At 40.2% G+C, this 27066-nt stretch overlaps 3 protein-coding genes and 1 long non-coding RNA gene across 7 annotated transcripts; 3 read left to right on the top strand and 1 right to left on the bottom strand.

Moving 5' to 3' along the window:
• Positions 1-1030: 1030 nt before the first annotated feature.
• LOC121197301 (glycosyltransferase family 92 protein F13G3.3-like) lies at positions 1031-4848 on the top strand. 2 transcript variants are annotated; one of them, XM_041060860.1, is made up of 6 exons: positions 1031-1786; positions 2570-3201; positions 3514-3844; positions 3960-4138; positions 4256-4571; positions 4663-4848. In XM_041060860.1, exons 1-5 carry the CDS (start codon positions 1775-1777, stop codon positions 4470-4472), a joined length of 1371 nt encoding a protein of 456 aa, XP_040916794.1. In that variant the 5' UTR covers positions 1031-1774; the 3' UTR covers positions 4473-4571; positions 4663-4848. The 2 variants fall into 2 exon arrangements, with proteins under 2 accessions (XP_040916794.1, XP_040916793.1); XM_041060859.1 differs by having other exon boundaries at positions 1032-2818; positions 2979-3201.
• Positions 4849-9977: 5129 nt separating this feature from the next.
• Positions 9978-14923, top strand: LOC121196807. Its single transcript, XM_041059943.1, has 4 exons — positions 9978-10579; positions 11698-12028; positions 12164-12339; positions 12546-14923. The coding sequence occupies exons 1-4, from the start codon at positions 9978-9980 to the stop codon at positions 12775-12777; spliced, it is 1341 nt and encodes a 446-aa protein (XP_040915877.1). The 3' UTR covers positions 12778-14923.
• LOC121196811 lies at positions 10575-16370 on the bottom strand. 2 transcript variants are annotated; one of them, XR_005896197.1, is made up of 3 exons: positions 16169-16370; positions 11688-11938; positions 10575-11419 (listed from the first exon to the last, which is right to left on the bottom strand). It is a non-coding gene; the product is annotated as an uncharacterized LOC121196811 (long non-coding RNA). The 2 variants fall into 2 exon arrangements; XR_005896198.1 differs by having other exon boundaries at positions 10575-11395.
• A 48-nt stretch (positions 16371-16418) lies between these two features.
• Positions 16419-26512, top strand: LOC121196806. 2 transcript variants are annotated; one of them, XM_041059942.1, is made up of 5 exons: positions 16419-16600; positions 23096-23731; positions 24146-24476; positions 24606-24781; positions 25121-26512. In XM_041059942.1, exons 2-5 carry the CDS (start codon positions 23124-23126, stop codon positions 25350-25352), a joined length of 1347 nt encoding a protein of 448 aa, XP_040915876.1. In that variant the 5' UTR covers positions 16419-16600; positions 23096-23123; the 3' UTR covers positions 25353-26512. The 2 variants fall into 2 exon arrangements, with proteins under 2 accessions (XP_040915876.1, XP_040915875.1); XM_041059941.1 differs by having other exon boundaries at positions 16419-16606.
• The last annotated feature ends 554 nt before the right edge of the window (positions 26513-27066 follow it).

Here is a 27066-nt window from a genome sequence, read left to right as displayed (position 1 = left end):
GTTTGGATAAATTGTGCTGTAGTCATCTTTTCATTTTTTTTAATGTCTTCCTTTTTGTTATAGCATTAACAACAACATAATCATATTCTTTTGTTTATAGTACTACACCTTTAATTTGAATGATGTTGATGATGAAGGTGGAAAATCAGAAGGCAGAGGTATGATAGCTATTTGCAAGTAGTACATTTCCAGGTGTACCTGGGTTACTCATTGGTTGTGAGTGTTTTTCCATTGTAGAAAGAGAAAGTTAAGTGAAAATAATAATGGGGATGTGATGTTTTTTATTCTACCAGACAGAAATAAAAGGGACATGTAATAACTAGAAACTTATCAGAAATATATTGAACAGACTGCACCTTAACCAACTGATGTGAATATTCTCAGTGCCACCATCTGGTGAAAACTGGTCAAAACATAGCAAGCTGTGTATATGTTGTATCTGCAGATTCCCAAGCTTTAAAGAAACTGGGGTTTAAACATAGTACAATGACAGATAAAAGTGCAGCGGACTGATTTCTTAAAGCAGGTACAGACACTGATTAGCTGTTTTTGTGCAGGACAAAGTTGGGTTTGTTGCCACAAAATGCTTGAGGACCTGCTGCACTTACACATATGCAAAGCTGCTGCTTTTATCCAGCAGTCACTGAAAATAACCTGCACAGACACTAATAAGACATCTGAATGGCTGGTAGGTTTGATGTCCCCTGGTAAATCCCTGTGACTTCTCTGCTGGATTGAAATAAGTTTAAGATTGACCTGACACTGAAAATCATTTTAACAAAACTGAATATGACAACTATAAAGCTTTTTTTCTATTTAAACTCCACAGGAATTGAACTTCATGTACTTAAATTTTATATAGACAGACATTTGTACCCTGCCTCTTGCCCTCTTGTGGGTGGGGTTCAGCATGTACTTACAGGTACAGGTAAAACAGGAACCAGCTGGACAACTGTTTCAGTGGAAGTGCATTCCCAGATAATGACTCCTCCTGACTTTTGTGATCCTCTCACCTTTCCCCCAGCACCAATGATTTTAATTTAAATGTCTCAGCAACTATGAGATGGATTGCCATGTGGTACACACATTCAATGTCCCCAGAGGACTAGTAATAACTTTGTGGTTCTGCTGACTTTTCATCTTGCCCTATCATCAGGTCAACATTTTAATTTCTCCAGTGACTAAATACCTGCAAACCTAAGTATATTCCCATCAGCTTCAACTGTACTTTGTGTTTGGTGGCAATTAGCAAATGTTGGCAAGCTAGCATGCTGAATGAAGGCAGTGAACATGGTAAACCTGTTTCAAAATCTAGTTTGTACAAGTAATGAAGCTGTTGTTTATAGTCTGCTGTGTGGTATAAAATGCTGCACACTGATGTCTCTAATAATATATAATACAATTTCAGTCACACAGAAAATTTTGCTGCAGAAGTAGATTTACTCTTGATATTTCATACATTTTACTGATAATACTTCTGTACTTTTACTTAAGTAAGATCCTGAATGCAGTACTTGTAGTGTAACATATTTTTACATTGTGGTAGTCATACTTTTACCAAGGCTACCACCTCTTTCACCACTGTTGTTAAGTGCAGTGAATCTAGCAGCCAGCTTCACTCAGACACAACAGCAATACCTCATTCTGATTGGCTGCCTAGCACTTTAAGAACACCTCGTGCTTAGTCTGCACATCCCCCTCTCCCACCTGGGCGAATCACAGACACACCTGCAGTTGATGCTGGGCCCTGCACTACTGTTAGTCCACATGTTTGATGCAAATTGAGGTAAGCCTCTTTGTTTTCTGTTATTATTACTGTTTAGGTAACTTTATCTTGTTCCAAAAGCTTATTTCAGCTGTTGTTTTGCCCAGCGACAGAGGTGACCTGCTGAACATGCCTGCAAAGCGAAGTTTGCCTGTAGTCTTTTTCTGTGGGATGCCAGCGATTCGCTTCTCCAGGGCTTGTGTTTTTATGTTAAATCCCACACAGCGGTAGTGTCTTAACACACATTAACTCTCCAGAAAATCTGTAATTTTACCACATTCGCCTTGACTACTATTTCTGTCTGAAAACTGGGACTGTTTCTGCAGCCACATTTCTATAAGGAAAATCCGTCTGTCACAATTAAAAGTTTCTTGAATAGCAGAACCAACGAATAACATGACAGCTGTCCTTGTGTCGTTTGAAATAGTTTTTGCATGTCTTTATTAGGTAATTTTTTTTTGTATCATGTTTCTTTTTGGTAGCTTTGCCTCTCGTTGGTTTGTTTGGCCTCTTTGTGGACTTTTGACTGAGCTCTGTGGCTTTTAAACAAGAAATTATAACAGTCGCTTCGTACAGAAGCTTTTAAAATATACATTTACTTGCTAACACGTAAAAATTATTAATGTTGGCACTGACAAAACAGTGTACTGATAAAAACCTAACTTAAATGTCTATTGCTGCAACAGGTCAGTTTCACTGATATCAGCAATCAGTGAACAGCAAAGTCTCTTAACTTTTTCTGTTTTCTATCTTCGTTTCTCAAATGTCCGATATGTGTAATGGTGACTCTAATGTCTGCCACAGGTTTCTTCAATCTCTGGCTGGATGGACAAGTGGAAGAAACTCGGAAGGAAGTTTTTCTTCCTCTCCATTGGTATCTTCATCTTCATTGTTGTGGTTGTGAGATTCCCTGGGATGTACAGGCCCGTCCCAAGCCCAATCCGAAACCGGCGTCTGGTTCCAAAGTCTTGCCCTCTACGGATCTCTGGCCAGACCATCACCCCCCTCAACAACACCAAGCACTTGCTGGTGTCAGCCTTCATGGATCAGAGGGTGAAAGATTTTGACATACGCATCATTAGCATATTCAGAAGAGACTCCATTCAGCCCCTTCACTGTCTTTTCTGCTGCGTAGGCCGGTCGTCAAATACAACAACTCCAGCAAATATTAAAGAACACTCAGACAACTTTGGTTTTCCCTTCGTCACTACAGATGTCATGTGTCAGATTCCTCAAAACTGCAACGCTACACACGTTACTCTTCTGACTCAGCCAGAAAGTGTGAAGGTGTCTGAGCAGACCTGGCTCCCCATAAGAAACAAGAAGAACAATGGGAAGGAAGAGAAACGGCTGCAGTTTGACTTCACAGTCTGCATCTCCAACCTGTTTGAATTCAACAATGCACTTCAGTACGCACAGACCCTGGAGATGTACAGGTCAGCACTTTGCACAACATACAGAATACAGAAGGAAGACATAATAACAGCAACACCACCACAAAGCGTGGCCTCAGAGATGAGCTGAATTAACCCTTGAGTCTCTAGAAAATTTTATATTTTAAGGTTCAAAGGTGCTATTCATGGCAGGGCTCCTGGAAAGCATTACACTGTACAGGTGTTGCTGTTATTATTCTAACTTGGAGTGGGGTGGGTAGTGTTGCCTCTGCTTTGCCCCCTGCTGCACATGTGTATGTTTAATATGCTGATTTTTATCATTTAGCCCAAAACACTTTTCATGCTTTGCCCCAGGTTGCTGGGTGTGGACAGAGTGGTGATCTATAACACCAGCTGTGGCCCAGAACTCGACCGCCTGTTGCACAGCTACAGCCAGGAGGGCTTCGTGGAGATGGTTCCTTGGCCCATCAACAAGCATCTGAATCCATCTCGAGGCTGGCTCTTCTCAAAGTATGGCGGGGACATGCACTACTTTGGCCAGCTAGCCACACTTAATGAGTGCATTTACAGATCCATGGATCGCTCACGCTACGTCCTGTTGCATGACATAGATGAGATTATAATGCCGTACCAACACGACAGCCTAACACCTCTCATGGACATGCTCCAACAGCAGCATCCAAAAGTAGGGTCTCCGTTTGTGTGCATTTGAGAAAAACACTTAATGGTCCATAAATTAATGATTAACATATTTGGTGTTAACAGTATTTTCTTGTTTTCTTTCCAACTTGCACTTGTAGGCTGGGGTCTTTCTTGTTGAAAACCATATCTATCCCAAGAAACCCTTTGAAGAAAGTAAAAGGGGTCCCCTGCCTCACTGGAGAGGGGTGCCAGGCTTTAATATTCTGGAGCACATCTATAAGTGGGAGCCTGACAGAGCAGCAGAGTATCACCCATACAAGTTAATCATTCAGCCAAGGTATGCTTTTTTTTTTTTTTTTTTTTTTTTTGGTATGGTGCTTTAAATCTAGTATAGTGAAGTAGGTATCATCACTAGCAGCAGTCCAATAATGGTCTGACTGTCTGTGCTTCACAGGATGGTGGAGCAGACTTCGGTGCATTTAGTGCTTAAGATGTTTGGAGAGCAGTTCAAGATTCCACCGGAGTTGTGTCATATTGTTCACGCTCCACTGAGCACACCCACTGTTCAGCCGCTGGAGAAGATCCATGTGGACACTCGACTGTGGGATTTCAAAGACGAGCTGATCCCAAATGTGAACAATGTGCTGAGGAGAGCGGGGCTGTTGTACTAAGAGGGACAAGGCTGATGGATGGGATGGACGAACACACAGAGGGATCAGAATATTTTTAAGTCTACAACAGCTAATGTGGCTGTAGATTCACCGGCTTCGGTTTGTTGGCTTTTATGTCACCTAATGAATTAAGAAAAAAAAAGAAAAAAAAAAGAGCTAAATGTGTTTTGTGTCTCTGCTTTCTTTGCAGTCAGAGCTGTATCAGTCCTCCATCACCCCATCACCAATGCCAAGGCCCTCAGGTATCCATGACTGACTGATATGTTTAGTATATCTATCCCTATAAATTTATATAGTTCACTGGATCATCACCATTTAAAATAAATAAATAAATAAATAAATAGCAACTTTTTTGTAAATTAAAGTTTTTGATAATGCTGAAATAAAATGATCTGGTGTGTCTGCCCTGAGAAAGTTTGTTTGTTATGAAAAATAAAATGCTTTTCATTGATTAAATTTAAGTATGGTAGGAGTATGTATGTTCTGTTATCTATTGAAAAATGCAATGGAAACTGACACTCTTTGCTGGAATGACAGTTAAAACATAGTGAAATGAGGACAAACAATTGTCCTAAATTCTGATACACCAATATTTAATTATCCTATGTGCAACTTTTTTTTTCTTACAGCAGGGCCATTGGTCAACTGATTTTGCGCAGGGCAAAGTGGTGTTTAAGTGCCTCAGAGGAATGGAAAATTGTTCTGTACACATTTTGCAAAGCTGCAGTTCACTTTAATAACCTGTCCAGACCTTAATGAAAATGGCTTTGAGGGTTCTTTAAAAACCCTCACGCATAATTATTTTCATGTGTCCATTATCAGATAGTTAGCATATTCCCAGTGCTCCATCTGGTAAGTGGTTAGCTTCACAGCAGCTGTTTGACTGTCTCCTATACTTTCTTCTTTTTCAGGATTTGTCTTAAATAGTCAGTTATGAGAAGTTCACAATGATTGAGTCTCTTGCAGTAAGTCCATGGGAGTTACAATTAGTTTTTTATTTGGGATAACACTCCACATGGCTTAATTTGCAGTGACTAATAAGAGAATATACACTATACAATATAAATACTTTTGATACTGTATATTCCATGATATTGTATTTTTTAATACTAGTACCATTACTTGAGCAGAATTTTTAATTCAGGCTTTTTAACTTTGGAGAATTTTTCTTTTGTGTATTAGGGCACTTAAATACTCCTGCTTAAGTATGCAATTTGGGTCCTTCTTCCACCACTGACTGTAGGCAGTAGTAGTAACGGGTTTTTACCTTATGAAAGTCGAAGCTGTTATTCTGTGCTGAAATGAATGAGAAGATATAAGGTCAAACACCTGTTCTGCATTTTCTTCCGCGCTGTGCGTGCTTCGCTCCGCCCTGGACAAAGCCGGTAACGCCCTGAGATGCATCAGTTAGTAGAAGAAGTAGTCAGTTCCACCAACCATACTCCGCTTCACGTGTCCCTCAGTCATCAGGAGAAAATCACCTGAGTTTACGGTAAGTTTTACGATTTCTAGACCTTTTTGGGGGGGGGGGTGAAAGTCTTCACGGGGTGAAAACCCATGTGTTTGTCTTGAAATAACAGTGTCTCTAAGCTTATGCCCCCTACATCGCTGCCTTATTTCCTGATTTGTCACTGAAAAATCGGTCTTCCAGTATTTATTGTCCCAATCTCGACTCATAAACTTGTGAATTTTATGCGGTGGCGGTCGCGTTTCACCTCCCTTTAAACTGGCTCTGAGAACCTGACACCATGTGTTTGTGGATATTCCAGTTTGCATCAAAAGAATGTGGTCGCACTGGATTAGAAGCGTCACGTTAAATTCGGCTCAGCTATTTCACAAGTTTTTCAAGAACATCGTCATCCCTCCCCATTTTACCTGAGGTAATGAAGCCATCTAATACTTATGCACACCTTAATATATGCTGTTTATCTTTTTAGGCCAGACGCTCACTCATAGCACGCTTCACCCGAATCACCTGAAAATGATTAAATTCAATAAGCATGCAAGTTTATATGGTTTGAAGCTGGAGCTGGAAAATCTATAGAAATAACGATAAAGTCAGAGTATTCAATTGCCTAATAATTGTGCGCACAGTGTAATTATTTCAGGTCCCCTGTAAAATCTCACGGTCTCCTGATTTATGGCAGCGGGACTTGAATCTCAGCCGCGTAAAACTCTTCTTTTTACTCCCGTGTGAAAATTTTGTGAATGAAACTTGCCCCCAAATGGAGGGAAACAGGTAGCCTTAACATGGTGATTTTAGAGAGGCCACTGTGCTGATGATGAGATTATGAGGTTAGCAGTGCATTTCGTCTTGTCCTGTTGAACCTGTTTTTTGCTTTTTGATGGTAGTCAAGACAAACCGTGTCCATATGATTACCCTTTAAGCTGATGACTGTCAGCCGTGTTGGCAGACATCCATTTGGAGTTGTGTTTTGGTCTTCCTTGTTAGGTTGCCCAGTTTAACATTTCTTAATGATATTAATGTTGATGCTAACTGTCTCCACCCCTCTGGTCGGAACACAAAGGAGAAAACCCGTCAGTGTTTCAGGTGTACTATACACATTTTTAGTTAACTTGTATATAAAGTTCATTAAATTGGAAACCATTAAAGAAACAAACCTTTACTTTCCGAAAATTTTTTTTTTACCAGAATCCTCAGAGGGTCTGTTGGTAAAACTAACGAAAGAACACGCTGTAATTATAGTGAACTGAAAAACTTATAAAAACAAGCTAACAAACAACATAGCTGTCTGTGGCAAATCCCTACTCAACCGACAAATAAAGAGAAATAACAGTAATTATAACTGAATCAAAACACTGTATGCAACTCGAGTTCACCAGTATATGATCTCCCTGGCCTCGTCCAAACATTGCATTACTCTGTTAGACTACTATAATCCATTTTACATCTAAGTTGTTTTTAGAGAACACACCAACACAGGGTTACACAGTCATGTGAAAAAGAAAGTACACTCTCTTCCAGTTCTGTGGTTTTACCTATCAGGACACTGTGCATTGCTCCGAAAATTTGCAAAAGAGCTACATCAAGGACTCCACAGGCCTCAGTTAGCATGTTAAGTGTTAAAGTTCCGGAGAGTACAATTAGAAAAAGACTGAGCAAGTATGACTTATTTGGAAAGGTTGCCAGATGAAAGCCTCTTCTCATAACATGACAGCACGGCTTATGTTTGCAAATCAGCATCTGAACAAACCACAAGCCTCCTGCAACAGTGTCCTTTGCACGGTGGTGGAGGGGTGATGATTTGGGCTCGTTTTGCAGCCACAGGACCTGGGCACCTTGCAGTCATCGAGTCAACCATGAACTCCTCTGTATACCAAAGTATTCTAGAGTCAAATGAGAGACCATCTGCCTGACAGCTAAAGCTCTGCTCCAATTAGGTCATGCAAAACAACAATGATCCCAAATACGCCAGCAAATCTACAAGCTAAGTCAAGTCAAAGTCTGTACCTCAATCCAACTGAAATGCTGTGGCGGGACCTTAAGAGAGCTGTGCATAATCAAGTGCCCTCAAACAGGAAACTGAAACAACGGTGTAAGGAAGAGTGGGCCGAAATTCCTCCACGATGATGTGAGAGAATCATACATAAAACGATTACTTCAAGTTATTGCAGCTAAAGGTGATTCTACAATCTGTTGATTCATGGGATATGCTTAGTTTTTCACACTCTGTTTCTGCATTTTGGCTTAATATTTGTGAAATAAATAATGACACAGTGGAATCTGTTGTGTTGTTTTACACCTGAGGTTAGATTTATATAATTTTAGGACCTGGTAAGAACCAGATGATTTTTTTAAAATTATGTCTAATATGTAAAACCATAGAACTAAAAGCGGGTGTGCTTTCTTTTTCACATGGCTGTATGTTATTCAGTTATTATTTTTTGCAAACATGCAAATAATGCTGACCTGTTTGCATGTTTGGGCTCCTAAATGACTGGTTTCATGAACATGACAGCAAATTCAGAAAGGCCCTATCCAGTGCCGAGGTGTTCCTAATAAGTACTTTGTGAATGTATATGTTAGATTTTGCATTACAATTTGCAAACATCTCTGAGTCACACATTAAGGTGTGTCAGGAAGAGATTTTATTTCAAACAAATCTGGCAGAGCACCGAAGGCGCTTCTGGTGAGTGTTTTAAAGAAAAACTATGATCTAAAGATGTAACAAAACAAAACATGGAGTGTGGGTTTTGAATGTGCAGAATGTAACCTACTCATAGCTAAACATCATCACACTTCAAGTAAGAAGAGCTATGACTGGATTAACCCGCTCGGGGGCCATGGGACAAAATTGAGTTGTTTTAAAAGGGAATATGCAGATGTACAAACTACAATAATAAAAATCTTTACATTTTTTTGGATGTAGCTCTGCATAACAGCACCTTGAGATTAGGAAATGACCTTCTTTAAAGTCTGCAATATAACCCAGCCCCTATATTACATACAACATGTCAGATCTCATCCTAATTATTTCTTTTCATTTTTCCAGGGCTGATCTCTCCCTCTCTTTCTCTAATTCCCATTCCATGGAACATACAGTAATATAAGATGTCTTTGTTTAACAAGCATTCTCTTTCCTTTTTATGTTTACTTTTACCCCGTCCTAGTTACCAGAGCTCAGATTTATTACAAACCTAGTACCAGTCCAAGGTTTTAGACTCAATGATTAAAAATGCAGATGTATTTTGTTTCCCACAACAGATCATCTTATTTTCTTTATAGCATCTTTAATCAGTATTTTTCAGCAATGTATCAGTCGTACTATTGTTTAACTGTTTCACTGTCACTTCTCTCATTGCGCCATTTTTGGCCACAGCAGGGAGCTCTGAAAAACACTGTAGGCTACACCAGCTGCCGTGCACCAAACAGGAAACAGGCACAGTTAGGGACTAGCTGGTGAACATAATGAAGCACTTAGCAGCTAAATAGCCAGATATTTCCCTCAGGAGTCTGTAAAGATGGTTAATAGTACACTTGCATTCACCAGGTGACCAGAAAACCACTCTAAATGAATGATAATGTTGCTGCGTAACTGCTGAATGTGTAAATAAGTAGCTTTAGCACATACTAATGTGTGTGCTAAAGCTTCCCATGGAAACTTAAATAGTGGTAGTATGTCAATGTTGTGTTCACAGCTTCTCACCACTTGCCCCCAGTTTGCCAAAAAATCAGTTACTGTTTCTAAGTTTCTGTCAGATTTTTCTGAATCAACACTGTTTTAGGAAAGGATTAATTTCAGGGACCTTATAGTGGACTGCATTAGGATAAACATATGTACCTGTAAAATAAACAAAAAAGTGAGTTTACTTCAGTGCATTACACCAAATTAACTTCATCAAGAGGAGAAGTGTGGAAAAACAACGCACACGCAAGTTCATTTTGCACATGACCGGCCTTTATTTAATTATTATATTTCACATTTCCCTAACTGTGCTTCCTAATTCTGCCTCAGGTTGGGAATCCATCTCATCTCTGGCTGGATGGACAAGGTAAAGAAATTACGAGGGAAGTTCATCTTCCTCTTCATTGCTACCCTCATCTTCATCTGCATCGTCACCATGAGAATACCTCCGACATACAGGTCGCTTCCAAACCCACGTGGGCTTCAGAAAACTTGCCCTTTTCAGATCTCTGAGGAGACCATCACCCCCCTCAACAACACCAAGCACCTCCTGATGACAGCCTTCATGGACCAGAGAGTGAATGGTTTTGATATACGCATCATTAGCATATTTAGGAGAGACTCCATGCAGCCCCTTCACTGTCTTTTCTGCTGTGAAGGCTACTTATCAAGGACAACTCCAGCAACCATTTCAGAGCACTCAGACAACTTTGGCTTTCCCTTTGTCACGACAGATGTCATGTGTCAGATTCCTCAGAACTGCAACGCTACACACGTTACTCTTCTGACTCAGCCAGAGAGTTCAAATGGACCTAACCAGACTTGGCTCCCCATAAGAAACAAAAAGACCAATGGGAAGGAGGAGACAAAGTTACAGTTTAATTTCACAGTCTGCATCTCTAACCTGTTTGGAGACTACAACAATGTGCTTCAGTTTGCACAGACCCTGGAGATGTACAGGTGAGCACAGCAACAACACCACAATCCACTGTGTCAGAAATGAAAAGCAGCTATTGTAAACCTTTGTAACAATACAGTTTATTGCATGTGTCCCTTACTGTTAGCATAATGGACCTCATGTTCAGATGTTGAACACATACAGTTTATGGTTGAACAGTAAAATGATGTCAAAGCAGACCAACTAGTTTGACCGGAACACTGTGTTTCAGTGTACATACCTTGAAGATGAAAGGCTGAGCTCTTTACAAGACAAATACAGTATACATAAAAGAAATAAATCACCTGAGAACATTTTTACAACTCACTAATTAATATCTATTATCTTTCTCATTTTATCCATACAAAACCTATGTGTAAAAACAATGAAGCTTCTCCAGCACAAAAGCCCCCATAAAATCACAGTATGTACCACAGAGATATGAGAGTGGCATCAGTCTTCTCAGCTAATTCTCAGCAGGAACTCAAATAAGTATATTTTTCAAAATGTCAAAAATTCTTTCAATGATTACGAGCTTCAGACAACTTTGGTTTTCCCTTAGTTATTTGTTTGCTTTTGGAGCAGACATGAAAGATCAGATTTTTTTTGTGTGTTATTATTTTAGGCACATAATATTTGTCAATACCCTTGACTTAGATGAAGATCACATCACATTTTATGACAAATTAATGCAGAAAACCATGAAATTCCAAAAGGTTCACATGCTTTTTATTGCTACTGTATATGTTTGTGTGGAGGCATGATGATACCATGGGAGAATGCAAATCTTTTTTTTGCATTTTGTTATATGTGTACGTGAGCTCAGGCAAAGCAGAAATCTGAGGAAGAGGAGGACAATTATCCTGTGTTGAAAATGAAATTTGACTGATGTTTTAGTGAATTGAGATGACATCTCAACAATCCTTGCTATCACTCTTGTTTATTACAAAAAAAAAATTTAAGCACTTGTATTACTTGTACTGTAGCTCTGAACATGCTTTTAGTTGTTTGAAAGGAAACACTACCAATTTGGCTCTTGCTCTTATGTTTGAATGTGCTTATTGTAAGCTGCTTTGGACAAAATGAATATAATAATTTTAGAACAATGTATAATTTTAACCTTTGCCTCACCTTGCCCCAGGTTGGTGGGTGTGGACAGAGTGGTGATCTATAACACCAGCTGTGGCCCAGACCTCGACCGCCTGTTGCACAGCTACAGCCAGGAGGGCTTCGTGGAGATGGTTCCTTGGCCCATCGACAAGCATATGAATCCATCTCGTGGCTGGCTCTTCTCACAGCACGGAGGGGACATGCACTACTTTGGCCAGTTAGCCACACTTAATGAGTGTATTTACAGATCCATGGACCGGTCCCGCTATGTCCTGTTGAACGACATAGATGAGATTATAATGCCGTACCAACACGACGACCTGATGTCTGTGATGAACACTCTCCAACAGCAGCATCCAAATGTACGGTATTTTGTTCATTTAAGAATAACATAACATTTTAACCAGACATATTTCTTGTATTTATTACTCATTTATATTATAATTTCTTTCCAACTTCCATGCTGCACTCATCAAACATGAATTCATGTTCTACAGGCTGGAGTGTTCCTCATAGAGAATCATATTTTTCCCAAGAAACCCTTTGAGGAAAGTAAAAGGGGTCCCCTGCCTCACTGGAGAGGGGTGCCAGGCTTTAATATTCTGGAGCACATCTACAGGGAGGAGCCCGACAGAAACGTATATCACCCCTACAAGCTGATAGTTCAGCCGAGGTAGGAGGACTTCTCAGACTGTTAGTGAAATCTCAGGAGAAATGTTTATTTGCTTTTCCTCGAAGCTCACACACTATTGTGTGGATGAATATGGCACAAATATTTTGAGAATAATACTTTTTCAAAGTATTAAATATAATAAGTTGCAATATTCATATGGTCCTTAGTGAATTTGTGGTTAACTGTGCGTCGAATGTGCATCACAGGTCGGTGGAGCAGACCTCAGTACATGAAGTGCTCAAGATGTTTGGAGAAAAGTTCAAGGTTCCCCTGGAAGTCTGTCGTATCATTCACAGCCCGATCAGTACCCCGGTACAGCGTCCGGTGGAGCAGATGCATGTGGACACCCGACTGTGGGACTTCAAAGACAGACTGTTACCCAGAGTGACTAAGGTGCTGACAAGAGCCAGGCTCCTGAGTTCAGGGGGGGAGAGCTGACGGATAGGATGAACAGCAGTGTTTTCACAACTTTGGACTGGCCCAGGCTAATGGAGACTGCTAGGTCTAACTTATTTAACATTTACTGAATGTTTACACGGAAGTGACAGTCGGCAAACTTGTCTGCGTTAGGATGTACTGTCAACTTTTGCAATTAATGCTTGAGGCTTTGAATGTAAAAATTTTAAAATGGGCATATTCCAGTACGTAATGCTGCAAATACTAGCTTTTATATTTATTTATAATTTATTTAGGCTAATAAGCCTAACAAGAAGAGCGCACTCAGTGGACTGTGGCCAACTTAGTTAATCTAGAGATAATGTGCATTTTTTTTTTCTTCCCCATGACCAGTCGACTGATCAAAGAGTAGGTAGGATTTCAGTCAACCAAGATTGTCTTTGGTTGACTACAGCCCTGATTTTAATTACAGTACGACCACACCCCAAGTTCAAAAGACACAAAATTCTGTCCCTGACTGACTGAGTGATGAAGTTACGCCTTTGGTCGGTACAAGACCAATCAGCATTCAGAATATCTAACACCATGATCCTACACACTCCGACCCAGTAGGTTGCAGTGTGCACCTTTAAAATTGGTTTGCAATCTGCCGATCCTCAGCAGGAGGAGAAGGAGAGCTCATTCCACATAAAGGGAAATGGATGTAGCACAGGCAGTGAAGCTGCTGCTCTCACCAAGTACGACTTGGTTTCCTTCATTCGTGCCAAAAAGAGCCTCTGAAAAGACGTCCTGAGGAGCATGGAAAACACGGTTTTTGATTTGCTGTTCACATGTTTCTGTAATACTAATATAACGGAAACTGGACTCAGCGTGTACTGACAAAACACAGAGATCATGCGCTTTTTACCAATATTATAAGTTTCACACTCATTTATTTATGGTTTTCTGGTTATAATATATTCAATATAATATTTGACCCATCCGCCTGAGGAAAAGCTTGAAATGCTCTGTAATCCGGAGAAGCAGCCAGTCCAAGCTATTTTTGGTGTTCTCTGTGCCATCATGTGTCTGTAATCTACTCACATATTAGTAAATAGTAAATTATATTGCGCTTTTTTTTTTTTTTACATTCAACAGTTTCCATCTTTTTTCCATTTTGGAAGACATTTTCCACAGTTTTTTGCGGATAAGAGATGGTGGCATTACAGGCATTCAGTACACTCACAGATGCCACAAAGACAAAGGCAATAGATGTCCTATGTTTGTCTTTGTGCCACCTTTCATGATAAGTGTACAACAAATACAGTGCAGCATGTGAGTCAACTGGGAATGACTGTGCAAGGCTCTGTGCTGCCATCTGCTGGGGGAAAACAAGTTTCCCACTACCACTTTGCCACTACCTCTACAACTGCCAATACTACTCATCACCCTCAGCATAAACTGGGTTTACATTGTTCTAGGACAGCTGGAAAAATTGGGATACAATTATGAGAACAAAAGTGGTCATAGTGTGTCACAAGAGATGACACATTCATGAGCAAATATACAGTAGGGTTTAAATTTCCAAACGTATCAGTTTGATACTGTGTAGCTGAGAGACTTGAGTTCAAGAAAGGATGCGGTTCGTCGAAATGATCAACTGACTGTGAACATCACGGACCTAACACTTACTGCATGACTTGGAAACAGTCGTCAAGCTGTGGCGAGACAATTCAATGTCTGTTTGTGTTGGCTTACAGCTTCTTAGATTAACTCGCACTGTTACCGGTAAATGTTACGCAGGGTCATAGTTTCATAATTTCCTCTGTTTTCTTTCAGTCACATTTTCTACTTCTTCACCACATCCATACAACCCTTACCCTTTACCTGTTTTTTGTGGGGCTTCAGTTATTTCTGTGTATGTATATGACTCAGGTTTTCAAAAATTTAGAAATCTTTATGGTATCTAAAGGCTCTATGAAAATATTCTGGTATTTTTTTAAATCCAGAATTCGTGTAGTTTTTCTTTGGAATGTGTGCCAAATTTGTCTTCTGTCCTGGTAAATATGCTTGATTAACTTGATTAAATGACAGGAGGTTTCGAGCTGGCACCGTGTTAACTTTTAAGGAAATAAACATGAACATTTTCTCTTCCCCTTTTAATTGTGACATAAAGTAAAAATACTGAAAGTAAAGTGTGTTTTGTGTTTCATGTTATTCCTTTGTATATTTAGGGATTTAAATCTTCTATGGGAAGAGTGCTGAGTGGACAAACAACCTAATTCTTTGCTTCTCTTCTTTGCTGTAATATATCCAGTATTTGACCTTTGTATGTTGTGGAAGTCGTGTTGAATTAATGAAAGAGGAAAGTATAGTTCAGTAACAGCAGCACACAGATACCTCACTGGTGAAAATGATGAGGAACTGAGAGACTTTCTCTATCAAACTGCACACACCCCCAACAGCACAATTTCTGTTGCTTTAAAGTGTTGAAAAAGTCTGCAGCAAAGAGGGCCCTGTGGTATTTTTGGGGGCTGTTTTGTCCATTTACAGATTCAAATTATTAATACAAAATATAATCAACAAATAAAATGTGATGTAATAATATAGATTTAACTACCCAGTAGAATATATAGTTATTAAAATCAGCTCCACCTTTATCAGCTGCAACATTAAAGTGCTGCTCCCACACATTAAATGTTATAATTTACATATATAGGCTAATAAATATTATTTTACACTGTTGTGATGGTAAATAAAAAATGTTCACTTCCAATTATACATGACAGGTCAAGTAAAACTAAGGGTGTCACCCTCACTCCTTGACTTAAGTTTCATTTTGACAGCAGTTAATTTTTAACAAAGCTTAGCAGAGTGGTTAAAATAACTTAGAGCCAGAGAGGGACCCCTTCTGGATCAAAGCTGTATGCAGCCTGTGGTGAAGCCTGCAGACATGACTCTGAAAATAAACCTTTAAATGGCACAATAACAATATTTTATTAAAACGTATTGGGTCTCTGTCAAGGAAACTTTAGGGTGCTTACTAGGTTAGTGCACCCCAACGCACCAATGGCTTTCATTGGTATAGCAATTAGGAAATAAAACTCTGATTCCTCCCTGCAACCACCACTACAACTTCAGGAACCAAACCAAACCTCTTCGTGGAAGAGTTGCAAGACTAGTATCCCACCCACCAATATCCACAAGTCAAACATCTCTGGGCACATTTCCAAGTGATTCACTTCCTAGTGAACTGTAAAAGGAAACTGCGAGTTTCCCCTCTTTTGTAGGTTGGCAAGCAAAGAACAGGATGCAATGGCGCACAATGTTCATGCAGTATAGGACTGCCTCTATCTGATCTTATTGCGCTTTGTGCGTTGCGTGGCATCATAGAACACGCAGTTTTAATTCATGGGCTCGTTTGCTATGATGGGCTACTTGTACGACAACTTACACTGCGCTGTGTCTTAAACCCCAAAACAGGACAGGAGCCGCCGCCGCCGCCGCCTCCACCAGCTCGCCGTAGTTGTGGTTCGCCGTGCGTCCCCTCACTTTCACCGCTAGAAGACTTGCTTCCGAAACGGTCCCTCTGATCGCCGCTTCACCTTGGGCGGGGGGGGGGGGGTGCTGGACACACCCAGAGATGAACAAATGGCGATAATTAAAGCTCAATGAGGGAGGGAGGAGGGTTGACAGAGAGAGAGAGAGAGAGAGAGAGAGAGAGAGAGAGAGAGAGAGAGAGAGAGAGAAACAGGGAAAGAGGGGGATATACCGTGACACACGGAAGAACCAGAAAGACGGAGATTCAAACATTTACTCGCCTTGTCCGGGTGTTATCAGCCGTCAGCCGCCTTGCACCAGGAGGAGCACACTGACTGTACTTCAGGTGTGAGTGAGTTACTGTTTGATGAATATAATATTAATATTAACACTAAAACTAATTTTAATCAGTGTAATACGTTGTTTATTTTCCCACTGAGCTCTATTTCCGGGCATTTTCCAGCCATGCATTCACCGGCTGTGTATCACTGGATTTCTTACAGTCTCCTCACTGAATAGTGAGTTTATGTGGGTTATTTACTCCACTTAAAGTTAGCCCTGTGTATTTTAATTCACTACACTGTATCTTTAAATTCCCTTGTAGGATATTAACAGATATTGACGGATATTACAGTTCACAGAAACCTACTCAACAAGTCTTCTAAGTATCGCCAGGTCTCTTCCTCCCTTTTTACTCTTTAGTCACACATTAAGAAAAACGACATTAACACATTTTTTTCTCCTAAACTTAATTTTTGTGTACACGGTACTGTGCCCTTGTATGTACCAAGTATTTACAGAGATATTTAGAGCATAATTTGTCTCTTTTACTCTAAATTTCCCAGTTGTTTTCTTCCAATGCTTCTAAGTATCAATAGCAACAGATAACTAGTATAATAATGCAATTCACAGGCCGTATTATAAAGGTTTACTGTTCTAAAATGAATTTACCCTGTTGCAGTACTACTAAGCCTATGACTGATACTACATGTGCTCCAAGGAACGTTCTCTAGCTTAAGACATGTCATGACAAAAAGCCTGGATTCTTTTAGATTAATCTATTTGTATGTGCCCCCTCCATTTCCCAGAACTGTATGCAGCACAGCACACATACACACACACACGTTTTTTTAATCAGTAAATGATCAGTCTTAGTCTTATGCTGCTTAGTGTTAACACCTTAAGAAATGGTTTCTTTTTCTGTGTGAAAACGGGGAGGTTTCCTGTAGCTGATGATCAAAGAATTTGCAGACAGGAGCAATTTTGGTTGAAAGGCCCAGGTTAACTCTCGGCCCATTTCAGGCTCATTTCCATGAGGTGCTGCATTTAAGCAACAGCAACACAAACAACTCTTTAACAGTTCAGAGAAATCAAAAGTGCTCTCATATGACTAAAAAAAGAACTGTGCTGTGAAGAGGAAGGAGCTGATTTGGGCACGTCCTGTTTCAGAAGGGAGTTCATTTTCCCATAGGGATTGTTATGTGACCCACAGCTGGAACATTTCTATGGCATGGATCAGCCTTTCCATTAATTTATCAGTACAAAAGATTAAGACCTGCATCAGAAAATATCTGGTTCCTTTAGCCTGTGTACATAAAAACTTAAAGATAGACGTTAACTATGATTCCCAAGCTGCTTTTCAGCAAACAACTTTCAATTACTGAACTTAAAATTCTGTTACCTTTGCTGCTAACAGGGGACTAACTTCTCTGTGGCAACAGCAGCCGAAGCTTGTGGGTATTGTAGCATTTAGGTCCATCCTGTCATGCCAAAATGACAGACAAGACATGACTTCTCGGAAACTAAGCTGAAATGATTAAAACTGGTAAACCTCAAGAACTTTTTCGTTGTCTGGGAGAGTCTTGTGTTTCTATGTTGAGGATATTGCTTAAATAGGAAACCGCGTTGTGCTTGTTATGGTTTTTGAGTGTGCTGCAGGGGTAATTTCCTGTTGCTTACTTACATACTTACTTCCTGTTAATCCCCGTATTTAACCGTCTAAAGCACATTTCAGCAACATTTTTTTTTTAAACTGACTGTAGTTGTTTACATTGTAATACTAATACTTTTCATTACAAATGATATCAGCTGAACAATCTGAGTGAAGAGTTGAATCTTTGAAAAACATCAATTTCAGAAGCTTAGTGTTTGTAATCTCCTTCTTTTGCTTTAATGACAGCATGTACTCCACCTGCATGGAGTCCTCCGCAAAGCCCGATGACCCTTGTTTTCCCAGCATAAATTGACAGTGTCAAAGAGCTTCTTGTGTCACAGAATGCTTGGCTTCCTCAGTCTTCAAGTGCCCTCATGAAGTTTTAGTGGGCTTGAGGTCAGGTGACTCTGGGGGAAAGTCTGTGACAGTCAGGACTGCTTGGTCTTCTTTGGTAGCTCTTGCTAAGCTTTGAGGTGTGTTTGGGCTCATTATTCTGCTGCAGTATAAGTCCTTCCCCACAAAGAATGAAAGAAGAATGGACTGGTACTTATCCTTGGTCAGGGTGTTGTCAGTTTGATGCAGGTGTTCAACTCTAGAGAAGGCAAAAAACCAAAAAAAAAAAACAAGATCTGAATATTCCTAAGACCATGTTTCACTGTGGGTTTTTTAAACTGCAGTGTCATTCTCTCTTCTGTTCTATTCTTTACATTCACCCTTCTGTTACTGCCATAAATCTCAAACTTGGATTCATCAGTTAATATACCTTTTTTCAGTCATCCACTGTGAAATGCTCGTATTTCTTATCAGATCCCAAAAGTCTGGACTTTTTTCTTGTTTTCCCTCCTGAGAAGTGGTTAAGAAGCTGCTACTTGTCCTCCGAGGCCACTACACGACAGGCTTCTTTTGACAGTACTTTTGCTGATTTGAGTCTGCTTTTGTACCTCTCAGGGAACTAATTTTGATCTATTGATCTTCTGATGGTGTGGTCACTTATGGGCTGTCTGATCGTGCTTTGGATACAACTGATCCAGTTTCTTTAAAGAGTTCCATGCACTGCCCCTGCAGAAACCTTTAGCGTAGCCATGATATGACACTGAGAAATCTCCTTTGCTTAGAATTTGACTTCTGACACTTTCTGAGTTCTGAGTCATTTTCCCACTATAAACATGTTGCTTAGTGGGCAATGATCTGCTGGAAACTTTAGCCACAGTCTTATTTATTATATTTAAGTGAACACTGGCTACAAGTCCATTTACTTGAACAAGCCTTTGATGAGCAGATCAGATCCACCTGTGAGTGTTGTCTGAACACACACTTCAATGGAAGGAAATCTGAACTTTTGTGCAAAGGACTTAACTCGGTCAGTGCCCCAAATTTGCTCATATTTCATTGTTGACCTAGAACCAGTGCAGAGTTCAAAACACTTTGGGTTTTTAAATGTTTCTGAATCCCCAAATCTTGTGATTATTTCCAGGTTTACATGGAAATATTAGAGGCTTTCAATGTGGTCTCAGACTTTTGCACCACGCTGTAGTTTCAGTTCTGTCTCACCACTTATTCTTGAAGTTTTTGCAAATGTCTTAAATTCAATGATGAGAGCTGCTCACTAAGTCAGATGTGCAGTGAGCGATAAAAAGGCTCTTTGAATCTCAATTTTATGGTTACATTTGTTCTTGTTTTCCTTCATTACATCCTTGAGATGTTGATAGCTCAAGTTGGTATGATAATGTTTATGTTATATTGTCATTGCATTAATTAGTGAAGTCCGTAACAGGTTGGATCACCTGCTGAACAAAAGCTGTGGTAGAACAAGTTTGAGTCCAGGTTAGTTTTAAATGTTTTTGGTTTTGCAGGAAGGTCTTGTATGTGACAGATGCCTTATGCAACAGAAAGGCAACTTCACTTTTGAGAATAATGGAGTGTGAACTAAATTTAAAGTATGATGACTCGTTCTCCATTGGACAATTTCCACTGGAAATCCTATTTTTGTCCTTTTCACTCTTAAAGTTACACTTAGATTTTTTGTCTCTCTCTCTGAGAGAAGAGAACAGAGGCTTATGTCAAGTCGCCTTCGGTATCTCGTGCTCATAACTGGCTAAACCAGCAGGAGCGAATGGTACAGCAGGTTTTTAAGTTATTTTGCCCTGGGTTTTGTGAGTCAGGATACAGGCTGCCGAAACTTGTTAGCAGTGCGCTGATTCAGAAGGGAATACCATCAGACAGAGTTCAGAAAGAGTGTTACCAATCTTTTGCATGTTTTTTGGGTTTAGACAAAAATGTTATATGCCACGGTGAAGGTTTGGTTAGGTTACCCACAAAAACAAATTGGTCAATATGTTGACCTTATATTTTAACCCTTAAAGGGCCTATACACCCACACACAAACTTAAAATCCAGATGTCGGATGACTAAAATCCTTCATCCGGTTAAAGGTTATAAAGTCAAGTTAGTCTGTGCAGTGCAGTCTGTGTTTTATTGACACCTTCCTCCACTCCCCTCCCAAAGAGGGTCAAATCACACCTTTATCATTCTTGCTGCTGCATGGAGTCTGGTGACCTTATCTTATGCCTAGGAGCAAAGGTCTCCCCACCATCCACCTGAACAGAGGGCTAATGTGCTCAGGTCTAATCAGCTGGTATCAGTGAAACAGTAAAGTGTGCTGGGCCTTAAACAAAAGAAAATGGCTTCTTTGTATTTTACAGTGATCTCTTCAGCAATGTTTGCTCTATATTCTGTATCATTCATGGCACAGAGCTGAAGTAATTCTGGAGACAGCCTACCCTGACTCTTCATCTAGCACCATCAGCAGGTCAAAATTGTTTTTTGTCCGGTACTCTAGTTTATGACAAATGTCTTCAAAACTTTCGATATTCTCATCAGCCTCACCTGGACTTTGTGTTAAATTAAAATTAGAAAATGTTAGGCAACTGGACTTTTTTTTTTGAAGCTTGAAGATGTGCCTCGTCTACTACTTTGTTTGCCCCGCCCTAATGTGAATCACCTGTGGCCAAATACCCTCTGTGTATATAAGCCTCATTGTTCGCTTGTGTTCCTGCTACTTCTGTGGATCTCCCCTCTCCCACGAGGGCACTCTGCTTGCTTAAAGACTTTGTAACCAGTGACTTTTTGTAATTAAAGAAAATCATCTTCCTTAAGTCTACCTGGTGGTGTCTGCATGTGGGTGCTCCCGGCTACAGCAGCAGGCGTATAACATGAGCCTGTTAGCATTGTATTAGTGAGGATGTTAGCATGTTGACACTAGCATGTGTCTCAGAGCACCACTGTGTGGAGAATACTACACCTCTTTCAACATTTTCTTTTTTTTTGCACCTAAATATAAAAGTTTTTGGCATAAATGTCAGAATCTGCTTAGAAAGCCCAACATGTACAAATGCAGAATGTAAACCACTCTTAGGTTAAGTGTTACTCTTTCTTTCAGAGGCACAACAGTTTATTTTTACATTGACCATCAAGCTAGACTCTAAAATATCCTTGCAAGAAATTTTGATGTGTTGCATTTGAATGAGAGGTGTTTCCACCTAGTTCAGAGAGCCTAACTAGAGAGACTGTTACAATCACGACGTACTCCTCTCATCGCAACATATTCCCAACACATTGTCTTAGACACGGTGGTGTACTTAAGCCAGCAGTGCTGTGTTCACTCACATGCCACATGCCTGCTGCCACACCTCTTACTCAAAAGCTGCTGCAGCTTGTTGCTTATGCTGTCAGCATTTCAGAACTTGCTGCCGTATTTGCTTTGTCAGAGCAACTTGCTGCCACATCAGTCTGATTATGTCACTTCAGGCGATTTGAGGAGTGAATTACTGCGTTTGCTCCACGTTCCCCTCTACTGTTGCTCCCAGTGACCTGGCGACTCTGAACGTTAGTCACTCGTTCTTGCTGCTAGTGCAGCTGCTAGTAACAAATGCACACTTTGTGGCATTATACATCTATACTTTCATGCCTTAATGTGCAAAATTGTTGAGCAAGAATAATAAAAACCTGCACCACTCATGAGGGTGTCATCATTATGCTTATTTAAAAATAAGTGCTGTCCCAGACAGCTACATGCGGACTGTCAGCCGCAGATGCTTCCACTCGGTATAGCACATCAGCTTTAATGATAACAGTCAGAGCAGGAACTGAAAGCCTGCTCACTAACTCATCTGCACTGTTTGTGCTGACAGGAAGAATGTTGACATTCTTGGCTAGGTAGTGTTGGCTGCTTGGCAGAGACAAACTGAATAAAGTGAAATCCACGCACTCTTCAGTCGACCTGCACAGCGTCACCTCTCGTAGCCACGGATAATACCTCTTCAACAAACACAAACAGATCAGTGTGAAGTCTTTTTTTCAGTCTATAGTAGATCTCTAGATTCACTACAAGACAGGCAGAAGAATCCGCAAACCATCCAAGTCCCTACAGTCCCGTAAACTGCTGTGGATTTGCACTACAGTTACAGAGAGTAATTGTTCAAAATTGTTGTAACTCATGTTGGCTCATATAGCCAGCTATCATTTTAACTTACTACTCTTAAAATAACCTCTTAGTACACTTTGTAATAACTTCAGCTCCACAAAGTAGAAATTTTACATACCATGAAGCTCTGACTAAACCCATTACAACAAGTAATCACTGTATACACACAATATTTAGCACAGATGCATATGTTTAGGTCAGACTTTCAACACCAAACATTAATATTGTGCATGCATTTACATTTACATAATAATCTATTCCACACAAGTTGGATTACTGAAATAAAGTTTGTGAGTTTCACTGATCACACTCACACCTGTTAAGGATATTGTGGTAACAATACAGTCAAGCTTTAGCCATCAGTGTGTTCGCTTTTTTCCTCAAATATCTAATTTCTCTAACTGTGGTTCTTAATTCTGCCTCAGGTTGGGAGTCTATCTTGTATCTGGCTGGATGGACAAGGTAAAAGAATTACGAGGGAAGTTCATCCTCCTTTTCATTATTACCTTCATCTTCTTCATCTGCATCAGCATCACGAGAATACCCCTGACATACAGGTCGATCCCAAACCCGAGCGGACCTCCAAAAACTTGCCCCTTTCAGATCTCTGAGCAGACCATCACCCCCCTCAACAACACCAAGCACCTCCTGGTGACAGCCTTCATGGACCAGAGAGTGAATGGTTTTGATATACGCATCATTAGCATATTTAGGAGAGACTCCATCCAACCTCTTCACTGTCTTTTCTGCTGTGAGGGCTACTTATCAAGGACAACAACTCCAGCAACCATTTCACAACATTCAGACAACTTTGGCTTTCCCTTTGTCACGACAGATGTCATGTGTCAGATTCCTCAGAACTGCAATGCTACTCAAGTTATTCTTCTGACTCAACCAGAGAGTGTGAAAGAACCTAAACAGGTTTGGCTCCCCATAAGAAACAAAAAGACCAATGGGAAGGAGGAGGCAAAGTTGCAGTTTAACTTCACAATCTGCGTCTCTAACCTGTTTGGAGACTACAACAATGTGCTTCAGTTTGCACAGACCCTGGAGATGTACAGGTGAGCACAGCAACAACACCACAAACCACGGTGTCAGATATGAGCTGAAAATAATTCTGATGCAACACATTTAACATATGTGAGTTTGAGATAAAGTGTGCTGCACATAAGCATATACTCAATCTATGTAGTTAGTGTGTCTTACCCTTCAATTTAGTCTTTTTACTGTATCATATGGTGTCATACAACTGCACTACGTGTCTTGAATAGGCAGTCAGACAAGGTTGTACAGTTAATGTTGCTCTACTCATTTCTGCCTCACTTGGGTGGAAGAAAATCTTAAATGATGGGCATGTGAAACCAAAACTGTTATTATGTCTTGATACCACTAGAGCTAAATGATTGAAAGAAAGTGTTTTGTTTTTTGTAATATGTGTAAACGAATCATTTAACCTTTGCCTCACCTTGCCCCAGGTTGCTGGGTGTGGACAGAGTGGTGATCTATAACACCAGCTGTGGCCCAGACCTCGACCGCCTGTTGCACAGCTACAGCCAGGAGGGCTTCGTGGAGATGGTTTCATGGCCCATTGACAAGCATATGAATCCATCTCGCGGCTGGCTCTTCTCAGAGCACGGAGGGGACCTGCACTACTTTGGCCAGCTGACCACGCTTAATGAGTGTATTTACAGATACATGGACCGGTCCCGTTACGTCCTGTTGAACGACATAGATGAGATTATAATGCCGTACCAACACGGCGACCTGATGTCTCTAATGAACAGTCTCCAACAGCAGCATCCAAATGTACGGTATTTTGGTTGTGCATTTGAGAAAGACAAATACTGCATTAATATCCAAACTTTAAGATAATATTTTATATTTGTTAATATTTATATTGTATTTCCATCTTCTATGCTGTAACACATCCTGTAGACAGGGGTGTTCCTCATCGAGAACCATATCTTCCCCAAGACACAATTTGAGCCAAGTGGGAGGTTTCACCTGCCTCAGTGGAACGGGGTGCCAGGGATTAATATTCTGGAGCACATCTACAGGGAGGAGCCTAACAGAAACATATACCATCCGCACAAGATGATCGTTCAGCCAAGGTAGGGTGAATTTCTCAGACTGAAATTTACTCACTGAGAACCCACACTCTGTGTTGTGGCTGCATAGATGGTACATTTGGTGAGGTCTTCTTGTAAAACACTATAGTTGGTTATAGCTGTCATGAGGTTTTCCTAACCTCACCAATGGGACGCATAGCATGAACAAACAATAATCACTGGTGATTATTGTGTTCAATGACAAAATCAATCAAGTCAACAAAACTCAAGTTGTGCACTGATTAAATAAAAAAACCCTAGAAAGAAATGACACCACTGGGGCATATTTCAAAAGAATAAAAATAGTCAAGCTTCACTCGTTTATGTCTCTGTGCCTCACAGGATGGTGGAGCAGACTTCAGTACACGAAGTAATCAAGCATTTTGGACAAGGTTACAAGGTTCCACCAGACATTTGTCGGATCATCCACGTTCGCGTGCCCCTGCAGGGGTCATTAACGCAGGAGCAGCTCAACAAGGACAAACGGCTCTGGGACTACCATGAAAAACTGATTCCCAACGTCGACAAGGTTCTGAAGAGAGTGGGGCTGCTGAAGTCAGGGGGGCAGAGCTGATGGATGGGACTGGACAGACACTCAGATGGACAGAGTTAGTGGAGCAAGAGCCGAGAGCAAGTAATGTTGGTGCTGATGGCATGGACAGTGCAGAACTGAAAGCTGTCCATTCAAGACCCTTTTGAAGAGCGGTAGTGAAGTATTGTGTGGTGTGAATGTGTTTGATTGGTTATAACCATTTGCAAGCCTCCACATCTTTACCTTCAAGCAGTTGTTTACAAGATTTAAAATAATGGTTCCTCCTCAGCCTCTAGAAGTCACTGAAGGTCAGTGTATGTTAGTGTGTCATGCTAACATTTGCTAATGAGCAGCTAACCCAAAATACAGGTGAAGATGGCAGTAATATTAGTTTTCAGTGTATTTTGTCCTGTGTGTTGTTGTGTGTGTTGAAATCAATGAAGGTTAAGGGATCACCAAATTTGCTGCAGTTTGTCCTGAGGGGGACACGAATGTCTGTAGCAATGTCATGGAAGTTCATCCAACCAATCGGCCGACCGACATTGGCCCACACTGCTAGCATGGCATTTAAAAAAAAAAAAAACATAAAAAATATGTCAGACACTAATGACTGACTGACCTTTTCAAATATAAATAACTAATTGAAATAACGATCGATTCTGTGTATTGTACACATAATTAAATATTTGTAACTATGTGTTATGCTTAAAGGAGGTGTGACTTAGATTTTGCCAGGCCGAGGATAATGACAAAAACAATGCGGTTTCTTATCAGCTGGGTGGGTTTTCCACAAATCAAACAAGGGTGTTAATGGGTCTTTGTTCATGTGCACATGCACCTTTGTGGAGTTTCTCTTTACAGCTAAATGTGAGAGAAATCAGTGTGTTCTAAACACCTCAGTCTACTTTTGTTAATTTGTTGGCTGTTTGTTGAACATTTTATATTTAAAATCTTAATTTGTGATTTAGCTTTTATAAATATAAATTAAACATATATAACCTTTTAGCAATTATCTGACAAATTTCTGGTTCGCTACTGATGCTGCTTTTCACGAAGTTCAGACATTAATGAGAAGATTAAGGAAAAAAAAAAATAATAATTTTCCTGTGTTCTCTTTTCACAGGCCCTTTGGAGAACAAAAAAAAAAAGGGCTTGATCTCAGTCACACAAAAATGACTGCGCTTCGCTTACTTGATTAAAAAGACAGTGAAAGGGGACACAGACCAACAGACAATTACAGAGCAGTTTTCACACTTATTTGTGACATATTTTGTGACCGTCAGAAATCAACAAACTACATTAAAGCTGGATAAAACTTCTAAGAACACCTTTGCCTGTCTTGTTCTTTTGTTTCTTTACAGAAAGTGGAGGCCTCAACTGGTTTTGCAGGACCAGTTTTTCACACAGAGGTCGTCTCAGTTGACCTTTTATGCAAAGACCTCAATTCTGGCAGAGAACAGGTTTTATGGCCTCCTCAGATGTCAGTGGGTCTGACTGCATTCACACAGTTGAAAAGTTTGGGCTCACATTTCTCATCACCTGTTGAGAAATGTGATAAAACCAATTATATGGTTTGCAGCTCCTTTGTTGTCAGGCGGAGCTGGAAATGTTATTGGTTCAGCACTCATGGACATAAATAGTATTTCAGCTGACAAGAGAACCATCAAGGAAATCACCTGGTACAGTCAGGAGGAAATCTGACCATGGAGATAACATGCAGTCTTTACATAAGAAAAGTTGATAAAGACTGCTCAAA

The sequence above is a fragment of the Toxotes jaculatrix genome, chromosome 17 (genome assembly GCF_017976425.1).
Source record: "Toxotes jaculatrix isolate fToxJac2 chromosome 17, fToxJac2.pri, whole genome shotgun sequence".
NCBI classification, from domain to species: Eukaryota; Metazoa; Chordata; class Actinopteri; family Toxotidae; genus Toxotes; species Toxotes jaculatrix.
The sequence above is the reverse complement of the archived record's forward strand: the minus strand, read 5'-3'. Positions and strand labels throughout refer to the sequence as shown.